Raw genomic sequence first — 16,661 nt, forward strand, 5'->3', positions numbered from 1 at the left:
TGGGATGACCCATGGAATCTGGTCCTGGAGAGCGTCCTTTCAGTCCACGGGGCGAAAGAGTTGATGAGCATGCAGCAGGCGTTACTACACTTACAGCCATCAAACAAGACACCGGATGAATGGGGGTGGAAAGACACATTTTTTCAGTTCGGGATGCATGCAAGAAGATTTGAGAAGGCCCAACGGAAGAGGAACCTATAATCAGTACCTGTTGACTCTTTTGAAAGCAAAAGGTCCCCTTAAAAGTGTAGATTTTTGGATGGCTACTAATGAGAAGAATTGTGACCGGAGTCTTCCGGAAGCGCAGGTTCCTGGATTCATTGGTAGTTTGCCATGTGCACACACAGAGGGGAATACTTTTCTCACATCTTCTTCAAGTGCTCATTTGCCCAGGCAATCTGGAGACTGCAGAAGCTCATGAGAGTGGATGTGGCTTCCGATGAGGCCTGCTGGGGCTCGATCCGGGAAAGTGCGTGCAGGGCCTGTAGGGCCTGGGGAATAGTACTTGCATTATTATGGGCTATATGGCTGCACCGAAATGAGGTGATTTTTCAGGGACGGGGGTGTATTGGCAGACAACTTCCTACATGATGGACAAAGCCTTACTTCATGCTGGTTTTGGACGCAGGAATGAGGGGAGAGCAGAACATTTTAGTTGACTGTGTATTTCACGTTCATATATACAATTGATTTGGGGTTGATCGCCTTTTTTGGGGGATCTTCCCTCTTTCTTAAAACTAAATAATTTCTCATTAGCAAACTTTTTATATTATCGAGTATCATCCGAATTAATACTAAAGATTAAAGGGTCCAGTAAAGTTTTGTATACAGGAAATAAAGTAAAGAAATAGTTAACACTGATAAACGTGAAAAGGAGCAATCCATCGTGTGGGATCCTTTTAGTATGAAACTGGGGTCCTGGAAGGCCATAGAAAAAAGAAGGAAGTTACCAGATGGCTAATTGTGTTTATGGAAAACTTTTGTCACACGGATACATATCAAACTATTCATCAAAGTCCGTCATATGCTTGTGCACCCTGTGAATGTTGCAATATCCTGTGTGGATGTTGTATTGGACTTCTTTTTTTGAAAAAAAATATCACCCGATGTTTTACATTATTTTACCTTTTTTTTGGCATGGGGTCTTTTACGTCTTCAACCCTATGTGAGAATCACGTTTGAGTTTTAAGTGAACAGTCTGCTGCGTGAATCTCACTCAGCAGCATTTGCTGCGGGGAGTCTATCAAACTAGCTAGTAAATTTTTGGCCTTCATTGTAATAGCTAGTATCCTTACCGTTGGCATTTTGGGACCCTATTTAAGGATTTTGAACTTTTAATAGCAGTAATCTTTTCTGAGCTTCTCTTTGGGACCTTGGTTTCTTCTCTTCTTCTTATAAAAGAAATATTTATATTGCCCTTGTTTATTCTCTTCTTGTTCAACTACATTTCATATATTTCCGTATGATGTCTGAATCGTATAGAAGTAAAGTTACAATCTGGTTCATTCAATTCGAGTTTCTATGATCTGATTTTTTGTTCGTACTTTCCTTCTTTATGATTTTTGGTATTGAGTTGGAAATAGTTTTTTGTGGAAGAATGATTTTTGCAACCAGTTCATTCGTTCTCATCCTGATGCTATATTTTCTAAAAGATAACAAGAATTTTTTTCTCGCTCATGATGTCAGGCTGATGCCGCTTTGGTCCTCCTTGGCAACATGGTTTCTGAGGCAAGCTTCAATTTCTGCTTCTCGACCTGCACTATTCTGTTTATTTGGTTTCACAAATTGGACATGTCTTGGGAGTTAAAATGGTTGTTTTCCTTGATCATTTGCAGGAACTAGTTAGTACATTAAGTGTTCCTCAAGAGGTCTGGGAGGTCCAGATTTTCAAACACAAGCCTTCTGTGTATGGTCCACTGAATGTTGTTTTCCTTATTTCACTATTAGTTAGCATATATATTTATTTATGGAAGCTTCCAGTTGATTAATCTTTATTTCTATTGTTGCACCTAATTGATATGGTATGCTCATTGTTTTTGTGATGAGTGTAGTATTTTTCTGTCTCATCCTTGTTTTGATCGGTGCATATTCCATTTCTGAACCTCATGAATTTTGAATTACTGCATCCAAACACATTAGCCAAAACAATTAACCTTGTATTCTGCACCCTGGAAGACATGAGAGGCATATGAAGAAGGATGGGGAGGCCGGTCAATGGGTTGAGTAGGTCAACTATGGCAAAGGGTTGTGTTACGTTCCTCGTGTAATCAACGTCCTTGAATTCTTGTAACCAACAACTTGCAATAATGTCTTGAAGTTTAACGAGAGGGGAAGGGTGAGGGAAGGAAGTAGAGGGAGGAGATTAGAGAAGAGATGAGAGGGTTCGGCGGAAAGAATGGATGACGCCGTCGAGGGTGGGGGGTGGAATTGGGCAAAGCCGATCTCTGTGGTCCGAGCACCGTCGCAGGTCTGGAAGTCTGTGAAGGAGATTGGTTAGACAAGAAGGGGGGGGGGATTCAGACGAGAAGTGTCTAAGCACTTACTTGGTTGAAAGCCATCTTCTTCCTAAGGATAGTCGTCTTAAGTACCCCGGCTATTGGGCCTTTGTCATGAGCAGGGGTCGACGGGCGTATATGCTGATGCTGGATCGCATCAGGTTGACACCAGCACCAAGGATAATGTCGGTGGAGAATCACTGGCAGCAGAGGAATTGGATAGGCGGGTGTGTGGGCCTTCTGGAAAACACGGGTCTGTCTCATGTCTCTATCAAGCTGTGAGGGTTGAGGGTGGCGGCGAAGGTCGACGAGGGTGTCAAATTGCTGGCAGCAAAGAACTCAGGGAAACAGGTCTGCAGGCTTGCTAGATTTTGCAATGCTTGTTGGGTTTGGCGGCGAGGGATGACAGCAGCATCACATATTGGTGACCTAAAGAAGGCCTGTGGAGGGGTTGGACGGTGGTGCCAGTGGCGGTGGTCGGGAGTTTGGAGAATGTAATAGTAAGTCGTTGATGTGCTGCATGGTCTGCGTGGCAGTGTTGAGTTAATAGAGGGATGACAGGGGCTGGATAGTGGATGAGACTGCAGGAGACATTGATTTACTGACAGTGCAGAGGTTGACTGCCCCCAGGGAGGGAAAGATGAAAAATGACTGTATGTAGGCTGGTGAAGTGCAGGGAGTGATCTCAGGGCCAAGATTGAATCAATGGTGGGAATGGTGGGACCATGTAGTATCCTTCTCCATTATTGTTTGATGGTATACATGATTGGGGCTCCCCAGTGCGTGAGGTGGTCTGCCGTGACCTGTGGATGAAAATTTTGGTGTTGTCGCATGCAGAATGTTGTGGTTAGATGAGTGTTCTTGACATGAGGTGAATCCATGGCGGCCTATTTTGTGATGTGCAGGTGGTTAAAGAGGGTCAATGGGAGCCTGGAGGTATGATCACATTGGGTTCTCCGTATACATGGAATCGAAGGGACTGCTGGCGACAATTGTTCTGGAAGTCCAAGGGGTTCCAATGGGATACAGACGATGGCAGGTGATAGACAATATGATCTGACACTTGAGGAGACTCTGCGGCATTACATCCACGGTACTGGCCTCCAAGGACCCCCAACATGGTGATATTGGAGGTGGAAATGATCGGGAGATACCAAATGCTAGTGATCGTTTTGATTCAAGGCCCTGAGGGACATTGTGAGGCCCCCAATCTGTTTGGGCACCCATATTGGGGGCTTGCTCATGGCAGCAAGGCGCTGACTAGGTGTGATTTGTGCAGCTTTCCACATGGATGGGGTGTCTTGCTACCGGTGCGCAAAAGAGACAACACTACGTGTGCTCTTAGTGGCGGCAGCGACCAACGTTGCACTCCATGTGGGGCAGGGCTGTGTGCATGCCCAGCTGGCGCCAGTCATGGCGGACCTGCCACAATCGACGGGAAGCATGGGTGGACGCAGCATGTGTCGTATGTGTGGTGTTCGGGCCGTGAGGCCTGTCCTGGTCCTACACGACGATTATGTAGAGTTGATGTTGGTCTTTGCGAGAAGCAATCACTGACCAGGGGTGGGGCCGATGTGGGGTAGGGGCTGACGCAGGGTGGGGAGACCTTGTGTTCGGTTTCATAGCCTCCGGATGGTGCGCATAGGGCATCAGATCTCAATGAGGCATTGAAGTGCATCTTTGCTGAAGACCTGCAAGTGTGCAGTACACCAGGTTGGGATCGACCGCAGCCATTTGTGCACTGCGGGAAGAGGGGGGGGAATCAACATTTCAGCCGCAGGTCAGGGGGGACGACCAGGTGTGGTTAGACGCTGTGCCTTCCCACATTGCTGATGTAAAGGCCAAGTACCAGATTATCCAGGCTGTGCTGGCATGCAGCCAGGCGCGGCCAACTCTGTAAATCCACTTGACAATATATTACACAATGTTTCCTCCCAAGGGACTTCTCTTTCTTTAAACTCTAGCATACTCAAAGACTTCCATTGTAATTGCGAAGTCTGCTTGACTTGTTGCACAAGATCAGGCCGGTGCGCTGTTAAACTGGGAATTCAGCCCTCACAAGTTTAGCAGTGTGACAGACATCTTCAGGGTTTGGCTGAGGTTGTGGCCTCCTCTGCCAATGCTTCATTCATCAAGGAGATCAGGTATAATGCATCGAATCAGATAAGATTCTCCACTGGAGGGGGCACACAATGAGGACTAGTGGGAACTCCCCAGTGAGTTTTCTCATCCTTTGGGAAGCCATAACCCGGGATTCCTTTATGTTGATAAGCGACATCTCCAAGGATCAAGCAGGAATGGGGCTGCTAATGAGAGCATCATTGGAACTCGTTGGAAATCCGTAAACAATTGGCTTCTAAAGCTGGATCACGCTCAGATATTCAGGGTTTCAGGGATAGGGTGATACCATACCCTGTGACCACTGAGAGACTCCAATACCTTAAATACTGCCAATACTAGTGATGATTCCAGAGATAGCAAATCAGATCAGAGATAGACGAACCGTGACAATTGCTGCTGATGCCATAGTACGAGAATCAGCAAAATCAGTGGACAGAGTTCTAAGCTGAGTCTGAGACAATGATCTCTCCAAGAGGGGAGGCGAGCAGAGCTGAAGGGGCAGCTGACAGAAGAGGCTTGGGATGCCCTAGAGGGAAAGGGGGATATTCTGCAGTACAAAGGTGTGGTATACAGACGGGGGAAGTTGGCATTGAGCGATGAGGCGGGGAGAAAGGCATGGGTGGTGATCAGGAAGGACAGTAGACTACAGATGAGGGGGGGGGGTTGGCTTGTGGTATCTCGCCACCACTTATAACAGGGCACTCTTCAGCCTCTCTGTCTCGCCCATTGCACATGCCCTTCAGTTCAAGAAAGTGCTCCCTAGAAGTGGAGAGTACGGGGATGCAGAGATCAATCCATTCATGAACCAACGGGTATGTGTGATGGACGAGGCAGTGGGTCTGAAGAGCGTGCTGCTGCAGGGAGGGGAAACATCAGTTCAGATATTAATTGTGTGTCTACGATGAACGATGACACTAAGCTACCTCTGTGAGTGGGTTGCCATGCTGGTCGGTTTGCAAGAGACAATGCAGGAAACCTATAAGGTGAATGATGAAAAAATTGGGTGAGGCTTCTTAGAGGGTTCCTTGGCAGTTGGTCAATCCAGGCGTTTGGTGGTGGCCTGAAATGTGACAACGTTTTCCATAGAGGGATCATGGATGGGTCAATTTGTTGTATCAGTGAAGTTGAAAAGTCTGAGCGATTGCTGAATGGGTTGTGGCATCGGTCTAGGGTTCAGTTTAGATTGCTGTACAAGACACCAAATGCGAGGAGCTGATTGGAGTGGCCTCTTACTTTCATGGCTTTTGTTGATATTTATGGGGCACTTTAATGAATGCTATAGATGGGGGATAGACCTCAAGGAGCATATGGGTGGGACTCACGCTTGGCCTCCTTTTGGTCCTTAATGTTGGGAGCAGGGTTGAAGGAAATAGGGCCTTCAAACTGTGTGTATACTTGGAGGAGCACGATTGGGCTCACATCCCTTTCTTGCTTGGACAGGTTCTTATGCTCGGTGGAATTATTGGTGTAATTCCCCTTGACAAGCATGAGATCACTCCCCTAATTCCTTACGGATCACTCCCCATTAGTATGGCAATTGCATGATGGCTAGAGAAGGTACACATATTTCAAAGTCGACAAATTGAGGATGTGGGGGAAGGGTTTTTGGGAACAGGTGGTGTCATGGTGGTCATCATAGCTTGGACGGGAGTGGAAATGGTGAGGTTGACCAGTAAATCCACATGGCTATGATAACACAAATTGAGATCAGGAAGCAAATTTGGGAGGGTAGGAATCACAAGCAGAATGACACCTAGTAAAACAGTTGGATGATCTAGAGGATGCACAAAGTTTATCGGAAGGAGAGACTAGGGAAAGGAATGTAGAAATGAAGAAATCGGAGGAGAGAGAAAGTGTAGAGAGAGAAAGTAGAGAGAGAGAGTGCACAAGATTGGGGCTTAAAGTATATTTTTACTCATACATAGTTCCCCTTTTTATACAAGAAATCCAGGGTCACTAGACCCTTTCAAACAGTGTTATGGAGGTTACTTGTTTAACAAGTAGCCTCCAACGGTTACCTTTTTCAAAAAGTAACCGTTGGAAGGGGTCCAACGGCTCGTTTCTGCTAGCCGTTGGACTCTGGGCCTGCCTAGACAGGCCCAGAACATATCAGGCACTTAGTGGGCCTGATATTTACGCCCCTAGTGGGCCTTCACTAATGGGCCCTTAGTGGGAGTGTAATGGGTCCTTAAGGGACCATTACTGGGCTGCTAATGGGCCTTCCAGTGGTCCATTAGCAGCATTCTAGGGATGTTAGTGGTTCCATTAATGCCCTAGGGTTAGGCTAATACATTTACAAGGCCTTGGGCCCAATAGTTAGTATCTCTGTCCTTAACAAGGAAGGTGTGCAGGGAGGTGGTGGCAGATGAAGATAAGAAAATGGAGATGGATTGGAGACAGCAATCTCAGCAACTGTGACTGAAAGAGGGAGATGCTAACATGATTTTTTCAACTAGTTGTAAATGACAGGAGGAGGCCGAGGCAAATTTGGAAGGTGTTGGTGGGGAACCACGGTGACGATTCCCCATTTCAGTGGATGGGGCTATGGGGGACCATTTCAAGGTCTTCTCCAGACAGAGAGCCTGAAGCTGGTGGAGATGGGGCGGCAGAGGGGCAACCGTGGTGACTCAGGAGATGCACACCGATATGGTGAGACCTTTGTTTGTGGAGGAGATGAGGGAGAGCATCAAGGGCTAAAATGGAGAAGGGTCACTTGGTCCCAACAGATTTTTAGCGTTCTTCTTCAGTGAGTTCTGGGGTCGGTAACGACAGATGATATACACATATTGGAAAAGTTTTCAAGAGGCAATTATGGATCTAATCAATCAATTACACCTATTTTTCCTGCCATGTGCTAAGGGACCATTGTGTATTGGCACCTTTTGGCTTATATTACTATCCAATTCTATTTATCTCATCATTGCAAAGGTCTTGGCCAACAGGCAAGGGGGATGATTGGAGATCTAGTCGGGCCCTTTCTGTCTGCTGTCATTCCTGGCAGGCAGCTGGTGGACGGTGCAGTAGCGGCTGGCGAAATCTTTGTTGCATGGAAACAATTCATATGGAAAGTCAACTTTGCAAGGGCATATGATTCCCTCAAAGAGAGGCTTTCCCACTTAATTAGTGGCATAGGTTTGGCCTTGTGTTACTGTTATGGACCTCCCAATGACATAGAAAAAAGAAGAAGAGGAGAGTGTTTAAATCCGAGAAAGGAAGCTCAAGATACCCAAGCACAACTTTAAAAGGGTAGTGTTTGGGTGGAAAAGGAGAAAACTATAAATAAGTCATCATTTTTCTGACGAACATAAAAATAATTCTGGAATCTTCATGAAAAGACATTATTCATTTCTACCATAATCCAGATAAATTGTTCTTATTCTGAAACTTTTTGTCCTATTTATTTCCACCCAGATGTGCTTTATATTTTGTTGCTTGCTATTTCGCAAGGAAAGGTGTTCAGGTATGCACGACTAACTCTTTATTTGAGATTGTCATTTGAAAATGTGCATTAGTCTAGTTTTGCTTCAGTTAGTCCTAAAATTACGACTAATAAAAAACCATGCTTGTCATGTGGACGAAATCTCTTTAGCCATGACTGTATTCACGATGATTTGCGTATATTCTAGGGTAATCTTCACGATGTTCTCTTCCTGAGGAAGTCTTTGCTCAGAGTATCAGTCCAATCGATTCACTTGAAGGTTGGTGCCATATTTCACTCCCCAAAGAGTTAAATTTATGTATACTTTAAAATTTCGTCGCCTGTATTTTACTTTGTTTCTGACAAACTTACTGGTGAGGGCATGATGCGTTCATATTTCATCGCTTAATTACTAAAGGACATTTAGCTTTTGCCCATGAATCCCTTAGGTATGAGAATGATTGAATGGTCTGCCCGAAAGCTGAAATCAATGGCACAAAAAGGCAGAAACCTTTTATTATTGGTTTAAAGAAGAGAATTAGTAGCTACAACATACTCATTTATTTAATATCTTCATTAGTTGCTTCTCAGCTATGCCCATGGCTTCTTTTTTCTTAGACTTCTCTACTCTTAATTTTTTTCACGAGGATACATCCATATTTTTGACGGTGAAAGATGTGGATATATTTTGATGAGACTCTGGCATTTGTTTATTTTCCTTTCGAAGGGATCTTACTCTGAAATTGAGAACTCACTGTTCATATTTGATACTCATTCGGCGGCTTTATAGTAATATTTTTTATCCAACTGGGTTAAGCTCACGATTGTCATGATACATGTTCCCCGTATGCGTAAAAAAGTAACATCATAGAAAGACGAGAAGGAAATACTGAAAGGTGCCTGTGAGCGTGACAACGGACGACTGATAATGACGCTATAAAATGATCATTTTCTGCCTAATGAAGAATGAAGACATGGATTGTGCGTCTTGAAATATTATGGAAGTGGCTCTGTAACAATAGAAGGACCACCTCATCCAAAATTTAATCTTTGTCATATAATCATCCTACATTTCATTTCTTAATTTGAGCGATCAAATCATTACTTAATTTGGCGCACATAAATATTTGTGAATGGAAAAAACTTTTACAGAACGGAATGTAGATGGAAGCATAATAATTGAAGCATATGAGTTCATTGGTATCTTCATATTTTTTTGAGCACGTATGCTGTAAAAGAAGTTCATGTTTTAGCAACAGGCAGATGTTTATAATCTATTGTTGTCGTGAATTCAAAATCAATGCACATTAAAACTTATATTTGGTATGGTTTAATTTGTTCCTCGTTTGATGTTCAATTTGCAGAGGTTGTCTCTTTTGGATTGCTGTTTTAATCAGTTTTTTTTGAACTATGCTGTTTTAATCTGTAAAATAAGCTTTAACTTTAATATCACAGAGTCTCTTGGTTCTTTCTTACCTGTGATTATCTGTTTCTATTGTACAGGAACCAAATCTTATCGATAAAAAAATTGCTTTTGTTTTACCTGCTGCCATTTTCTCCCTTTGCGTTGGGTATTGCCCGTTCCCCCCCACGACAATGTATCACATTCTTATTGATGAAGAGAGAAAGGTACTCGTTGAGAACTTAGTTACAGGCACAAGTTGTAAATTTCTAGAGCAAAATAGCTTTGTTTTTGTATTTTTGACGATAGAAATGTATGACTCAAATACTGCACGTTTCTTAAAATTGTTATCACTCTTTCCTTGTACTTCCGAAATTATGTTTGATCGTTAATTATGCTATGACATGCTTATTTTTTCGTTGATGATTTCAGCTTCTTTCTGATATGGAAATAGAAGGATTTCAGGAGTTTTCGATTGAAGTTATTGCAAAAGTGGATATAAAAACTTCTGAGGTCGGAACAATTTTGGAATTATTTTTTCATTATCATGTAATAAATATTTATGTGATCGTATTTTTAGATGCCAAAGAAAGAGAGTTGTCCAAGTACACGACTGTCGGGAGATTTAAGAGTTCAACTGATTGCTGAAATGGGACAGTACTTGTCAAGCATCAGGGTTGATGGGGAGACAGTAGCACAACCTTTGTCAGATGTCTCCCTTTATTGTTTATTTCTATGTAATGTCATATTTGGCTTGGATTTGACCGGGTATGTCTCGTTTCAGTGTTTTATGTTGAATTCTTGTTTATTTATGATGCGTTTCCAAATTCATCTGTTTGTTATTACCGTGATACAACCCTTGGGTTGTATCTGAAATTGTTAGCCAAGCTACGATATAACCCCGATATTAATTTCTTAACTATTTCTCAATCTAGTTTGATATCCATCTTCCAATAGAAGAGTGAAGAGCAAGAGAGAGAAGGTTGAGAGAGCAAGGTCCGAGCAATGATTGATGTCGATGGACAAGGTGAGAGGGATGATGCCCATTGTCCAGAGTTAGACGATGTCGTTAAATGCATGCAGGATGGATGTGTGCGAGAGGAGATGGTTTGGGTAGGGGAGAGATGAGATGGGTGAAATAACTTACAGTTTGTCAAAAGGTGCCATCTTGGCTGAGCTAGTTGGTATACGAAGCATCTGGAGTTGTGCTGGCCTGGGCCAGGCCGAATTGTGCTTTCCGGTGAAGTCTTCATCACTCATAGGTGTGATTCAGTATCACATTATATCGACCAGATGCATTCAATTGCATTTCAATAAAAATATTAATGCCGCCCCATGACACGTTTTGCTGTTGGCATTGATTGCTTGTGTTTCACGCGATTAAGTAGTCAATGATCGAGAGACAGCAAAAGCTCATTTTGATTGTTAATACACCTTGGATTTTTAACACGAGGAATAAATTCATTATTGGAGAATGGCTTCCTTTGATCCAGGTTGCATGCTAATTTATCCCTAGTTTAGTACAAGTCCCATCAGTCCTACTGATGAGACTTGAGCTTAATAAATGCAAAGCAAATACATTTACTGATGGGACTTGAGCTTAATAAATGCAAAGCAAATACATAATGAGCCTTAGAAAAAATGCCGCTTCCTTTCCCACGGTTTGGTAACGGTGATCATTACTCTGTTGTCTTGATTGAGAAAGCAAAAAAGTGTCAAAATTATTGTTTTTTTTGAAAAGTAGTGTCAAAATTATTGTAAAACCCTTGCGCTTAGGATACAACCACTACCAATAATAATCCAGTATATTTGGGAGTATATCGGTTAAAATGTAACATTTATCATTTTTAGAAGATAACTGTAATGTACCCTATCATATTGTATAAGTTTGTCAACATGGCAAGTTGGTATATCGATATCTTCCGTGCCTGGCTTATAATCATCTGGTCGAATGGTAAGTTTGGCAGTCCCTCAACGGAGATGTCAGCAACCTGGGATGTGGAAAAACTTGATGATTTCCTGCTCAGCTTGACAAAAGTAGTATAGTTGACTTAAGGTCTATAATGCACGTAGGTTTGACTGCCAGTCATAGGGTGAACAAATTGAGTCTCGTATTTGCACATGGCTCTCCTGTCATTTTTTTCCATATACATCATTTCAAATAGGCATTCTGAACTTCGTCTTTGCAGGGTTGGCAATGAGGATCCATTTTTATTCTCAAAGTTAATGAAGTTTGTTGTCGATCTGCTTAAGTTAGTCAGTTCCATCATCGAGGAAAAGAGTAAAAAGCTTCACGTACAAGGGCATTGGACAGAGATATCTGGAAATTCTTTGTCTTGCCTCTGTTGTCTTGTACAATGCCCATTATTCCATATGCTTGCGGATATTACAGAAGCCTTGGGAGAATTCCGTGAGATTATTCATCAGCGGCTTGAGAACCTGCTGAATGTTCTGAAGAATTTGATGTCAGATTTATTAGTATTTACAGCTGATGATGATCTTACGGGGGAGATTAATACTGAAGGGCCATCCCCAACGACAGAAGATGTTGTGCCACATTTTAACTTAGCTGGACAAGGCTTTAGAATTGTTGATATGGATTTAGACACGGATGATGGTCCTAAAGACATCCAAGCTCCTGTTACTGATAGGGATGGCGTTTTTGCTGCTCCTTTTTCAGTCTGGGAATTTATCTCAGATTTAGTTTCATGTATCGCGGCTTTTTCCACTGTCATACTTGATGGTTCTCGTCAAGTGTTACTAAACCTATTGAAACAAACTTCTGATGCAAAGGTGGTTTGTGTTGCTTTATGCTTTTATCAATTTGTTTGCAACTTTTTATTTTTCTTTTGATTATACTGTTGGCATTTCATAGGTTTCAGAATGTCTCTTTGTCTCCATCTGCAAATGTTTTCCGCCATCCGGCGAAATGCTTTCCTTTCTGGTAACATAGAGAATCCCTTTGACTTGATTCAGTCGAACTATTTTAAATACGTCCTGGATTTATTAAATTATGGCGCTATTTTCTTAGATGGTTTTTGTGAAAAATGTGCTGGATTCAAGTGCACCCTGTAATCTACACTATGATATTATTATAACGGGAATCCATCGAATGATGGAGTGGGGTTCCTCCAAGAAAGGATATACCTGTGAATATTATGGGCACCCAAGAAGTCGGGATACCGCACATCAGGTAGCATCCTGCACTCGGTTGAAGTTTTTCTTATGAAAATCTTTGTCTCGTCCTAGTGATATCATCTTAATAATGTTTCTTATTTCTGGGTTGTACGGCTTAGGGTTGTATGTCTTGGAATTCGATATACATTTCTTCTATCTCTTTCTTTATTCCATGCAATGAGTTTGAAGTGAGGATATATTATCATATGCCTGAGACATTTGATGACCATAAGGTTACTACCTCACGACTAAGAAACTGTAACCGTTCAGTTGTGAAATTCCGGCGTTCCGTCTTATAAGTTGCAAGAAACTGTAATTCCTCATTCAGAATGACCTTATTTGTGTAGGTGTTCGTTTTTATTTTCTTTAAGTTAGAATCTCTAGGATACTTTTAAAGTATCAAGGGGAGCAAGAATAAGAGTACCAAGATAAGGTCTCTTGCTTGTCTTCAATCACCTTGTTTTTATTTTCTGCCTGATGTTGTGCCAAAACAACAAAATATTCAATGTAACCGAATCAGAGGTGCTATTAGGACGTAAATCAAAGGTGGGTGGTTCTGTTATCAATTTCCTTCGAATATTGTCAGCATATAATAAAAAACATTAGCTTGCTGCTATCAAATGACCATGGTAGAATCTGATACAAACTAACATGATTTGTATCATGATGCGACATGGGAGGGAAACTTGGTGGAGTGGATGTCGCCAAGGGAATAAGACCCGATGTGGTGGGCGTCAGCAGACTACAGCGATTGTGGAGTCGTCGATATGGAATAATGTCTTCAATCACTGTCTAAAAATCCTGCCATCAAACAAGGAGGGCTACATCCATAAAGGGATTTACTAGAAGGCGACAGAAAACAAACATACCCTTCATGGGCTTATGATAGGATAGAGATCTTGTTAAATCTGCTTGAGATATTATACAGAAAAAGCTATTGTTCGGTTACTGTTCATGCATAAGGATGGACTCATTGTTCGGTTACCTGATCGTTGCACCTTGTGGTGCAAATTTTTGGACCATACATCCCACAACCTGATATCAACTGCGCCGCTCACCGCACAGGCCTTTGTGAGGAGCGGTTGTGTGGTTATGTGCAGTTTTTTTGAAGAATAAAAAAATTGCTTTTTCTCATTGTTTCTCATCTGTGTCTATCATATCTCCGCTCTCTCTCTAGTTGCTCATCCTTCTCTCTCTCATATTCCTCACCTCTCTTATCACACTCCCTCATTTTTCATCTCAGACTCTCTCTCATTGGTCGTTTCACTTCTTTTTCTCTCTCGTTTCTCATCTGTTTCTCTCATTTCTTGTCTCTCTCTCACCCGTTTCTTATCTCTCTCCCTTTCGTTTCTATTTTCTCTGTCTCATTGCTAATCCATCTGTTTCTCTCTCTTCTCTCTCCCTTATCTCTCTCATTGCTCATCTCTTCGTTGTTTCTCATTGATAAACTCTCGCTTATATCTCTCTCTCATTTCTTGTCTCGCTCTCCCTCTATCATATCTCTCTCTTGGCTGTCTCATTTTTTGTCTCTGTCCCTGTTAGTGATAGACTATCCCTCATGGGCTAATGGGCCCTATTCTATAAGCCCATTAGCCCTATTATCCTCTCTCCCTCTTAGGGTACATATACCCTTACATGTACTCTGTTCAAGTTATGTCATTATCTTCTTCTTCTCTTCCCCAACAGTCCCTCTCTTTCTTGTTGCTCATTTCTCTCTTTTCTCTCTCTCATTTCTCATCTTTCTGTCTCTCTCGTCTTTCTTATCCTCTCCCGTTACTTCTCTCTCTCTCTCTATCTTGTTGTCCATCTCTCTCTTATTTCTCTTGTGTGTGTGTCTCGCTCTCGTTACTCATCTCTCTATCACTCATTGCTCATCTCTCGTATTTCTCTCGTTTCTCTCTCTCTCATTACTCATCTCTCTATTGCTCATTGCTCATCTCTTGTATTTCTCTTGTCTCTCTCTCATCACTCATCTGTCTATCTCTCATAGCTCATCTCTCTTATTTCTCTCGTGTCTCTCTCTCTCTCTCATTACTCATCTCTCTATCGCACATTGCTCATCTCTCTTATTTCTCTCGTGTCTCTCTCTCTCATTATTCATCTCTCTGTCGCTCATTGCTCATCTTTCTCTTGTTTCTCTCGTCTCTCTCTCTCTCTCTCGTTACTCACCTCTCTATGGCTCATTCTCTCTCTACCTCGTTTATCGCCTCTCTGTCTCTCTCGTTTCTTGCCTTTGCCTCTCCCTCGTTGCTCTCTCTCTCTCTCTCTTGTTTTTTGTCTCTCTGTCTTATCTCTCATTTCCTGCTTCTTTGTCTTTCTTTCATTTCTTGTCTGTCTCTAGCTCGTTTCTATTTTCTCCGACTCTGCCATTTCTCGTCTGTATGTCTCTCTCTCATTTCTTGTCTGTCTCTTGCTTGTTTCTTGTCTCTTTGGCTCTGTCATTTCTCGTCTCTGTATGTTTCTCGTTGATAATCTCTCTCTCTCTCTTTTCTTATTTCTGTCTCCTTCTCTTTTTTCTTGTCTCTCTGTCGCTCTGATTGCTCTTCTCTCTCGCTCGTTTCTTATCTCTCTCTCTCTTTCATAATCCATCTCTCTCCTCTCTCTCTCTCTCTCCCTCTATTCTAGTTCTCCTCTCTTCTCTGTCGTTGCTCATCTCTCTGTCTCTCTCTCTCTTGTAGCTCGTCTCTGTCTTATATCTCTCTCACATTTTCTGATATATGTCTCTCTCTTTCTTGTAGCTCGCCTCTCTCTTATCTCTCTCTCTATTTCATTTTCTCTTCTCTCTCTCTTGTAGCTCGCCTCTCTCTTCTCTCTCGCTATTTTATTTTCTCATCTCTCTCTCTTGTAGCTCGTCTCTCTGGTATCTCTCTTATTGTTAGTCTCTCTTTCTCTCTCTCTTTTTCTCTTTATTTTTTCTCATCTCTCTCTGGTTAGTTAACTCACTCTTATCTCTCTCTCTCTCTCTCGTTCCTTGCCTCTCTCTGTGATCTATCTCTAATTGCTGGCTCTCTCGTTTCTCATATTTCTCTCCTTGTTAAGTTCACTCTTTTATATATATCTTTTCTCGTGTATCTCTCTATTTTCTCATTGATCTCTTTTATTTCCCCTCTCTTTTCCTTGTTGCTCATCTCTCTCTCCCTCTTCTTTCTCCTCTCGTTTTGTCATTGCTCATATCTCTCTTATCTCCCTCTCTCTCTCCCTCCTCTTGTTTTCCTTCTCTTTCTTTTTTACTCTCTCTTTTGCTCTCGGTTCTTGTTCCACTCATTTCACATCTCTCTCATGTCTCTCGATTCTCATATCTTGCATACGTCTCTCACTCTCGACTCATCAGTATCTCTCATCTCTCGAGACTTGTTCAATTTATACCTAATATTCTTAGAATATTAATAATGATACTTGCTCACCACGCATGAGGTCAGGTACGTTTGGCAATTTGCACACTTGGTGCAAGTATCTGCACCGCACTGCATGACCATCCCAGTTAATGCATCCTAGTTGCATAAAGTTTTGATCTTTGTCATTAACAAGGTGTGTCATATTTGACTGATGAATGCAGTTTACTATCAAATGTTCGGCCAAGTTAGAATCCCAGAACATAGCTTGTCTTGGTACTTTGGTGCATAAAATTGGAGCTATCGATCTCCCTTATTGGTCTTCTCGGTTAGAGCTCATTGAGTGCATCTGTGGTTTGATTTCTCTAGACCCATCCTCTGGCCAGGTATAAACTTGGTTCTAAACTCTCTTTCCAGCAGATGTCCTTCTTGAGTTCAAATTTTAACTCTATTGAACGGTGTTATTTCTCTCTTGTAGGAAATGATTCCTATGTTACTGACATTGCTGCAAGATCCTGATTACAGGGTCCGGCTTGTTCTGGCGAGACGCATTGGTGTTCTTTTCCAGACTTGGGATGGTCATGAAGAGTTACTCCAAGATATATGGTATGTGTTTTGACACTTGTTACTCATTTTTCATCCCATTTTACTCGTGATGGTTCTAACAGTAAACCCTACATTTTTTTAATGGCATGTTCTTTGTTCTATCAATGTTC

The 16,661-nt window shown here is 42.2% G+C and overlaps 1 protein-coding gene across 3 annotated transcripts in view; it reads left to right on the forward strand.

Moving 5' to 3' along the window:
• Positions 1–16,661, forward strand: part of ATM (Serine/Threonine-kinase ATM-like protein) — a 131,384-nt gene that overhangs the window by 10,953 nt on the left and 103,770 nt on the right. For all 3 annotated transcript variants that reach the window (XM_078574924.1, XM_078574922.1, XM_078574923.1), the window contains exons 14-25: positions 1,687–1,728; positions 1,836–1,906; positions 8,028–8,076; positions 8,243–8,314; positions 9,538–9,663; positions 9,869–9,949; positions 10,017–10,204; positions 11,626–12,229; positions 12,312–12,380; positions 12,468–12,629; positions 16,170–16,331; positions 16,424–16,551. In XM_078574924.1, coding sequence (XP_078431050.1) covers positions 1,687–1,728; positions 1,836–1,906; positions 8,028–8,076; positions 8,243–8,314; positions 9,538–9,663; positions 9,869–9,949; positions 10,017–10,204; positions 11,626–12,229; positions 12,312–12,380; positions 12,468–12,629; positions 16,170–16,331; positions 16,424–16,551 — 1,754 coding nt within the window. The remainder of the gene's footprint in view (positions 1–1,686; positions 1,729–1,835; positions 1,907–8,027; positions 8,077–8,242; positions 8,315–9,537; positions 9,664–9,868; positions 9,950–10,016; positions 10,205–11,625; positions 12,230–12,311; positions 12,381–12,467; positions 12,630–16,169; positions 16,332–16,423; positions 16,552–16,661) is intronic.

This window comes from Wolffia australiana, chromosome 5, assembly GCF_029677425.1.
Source record: "Wolffia australiana isolate 7733 chromosome 5, ASM2967742v1".
Classification (NCBI taxonomy): Eukaryota; Viridiplantae; Streptophyta; class Magnoliopsida; order Alismatales; family Araceae; genus Wolffia; species Wolffia australiana.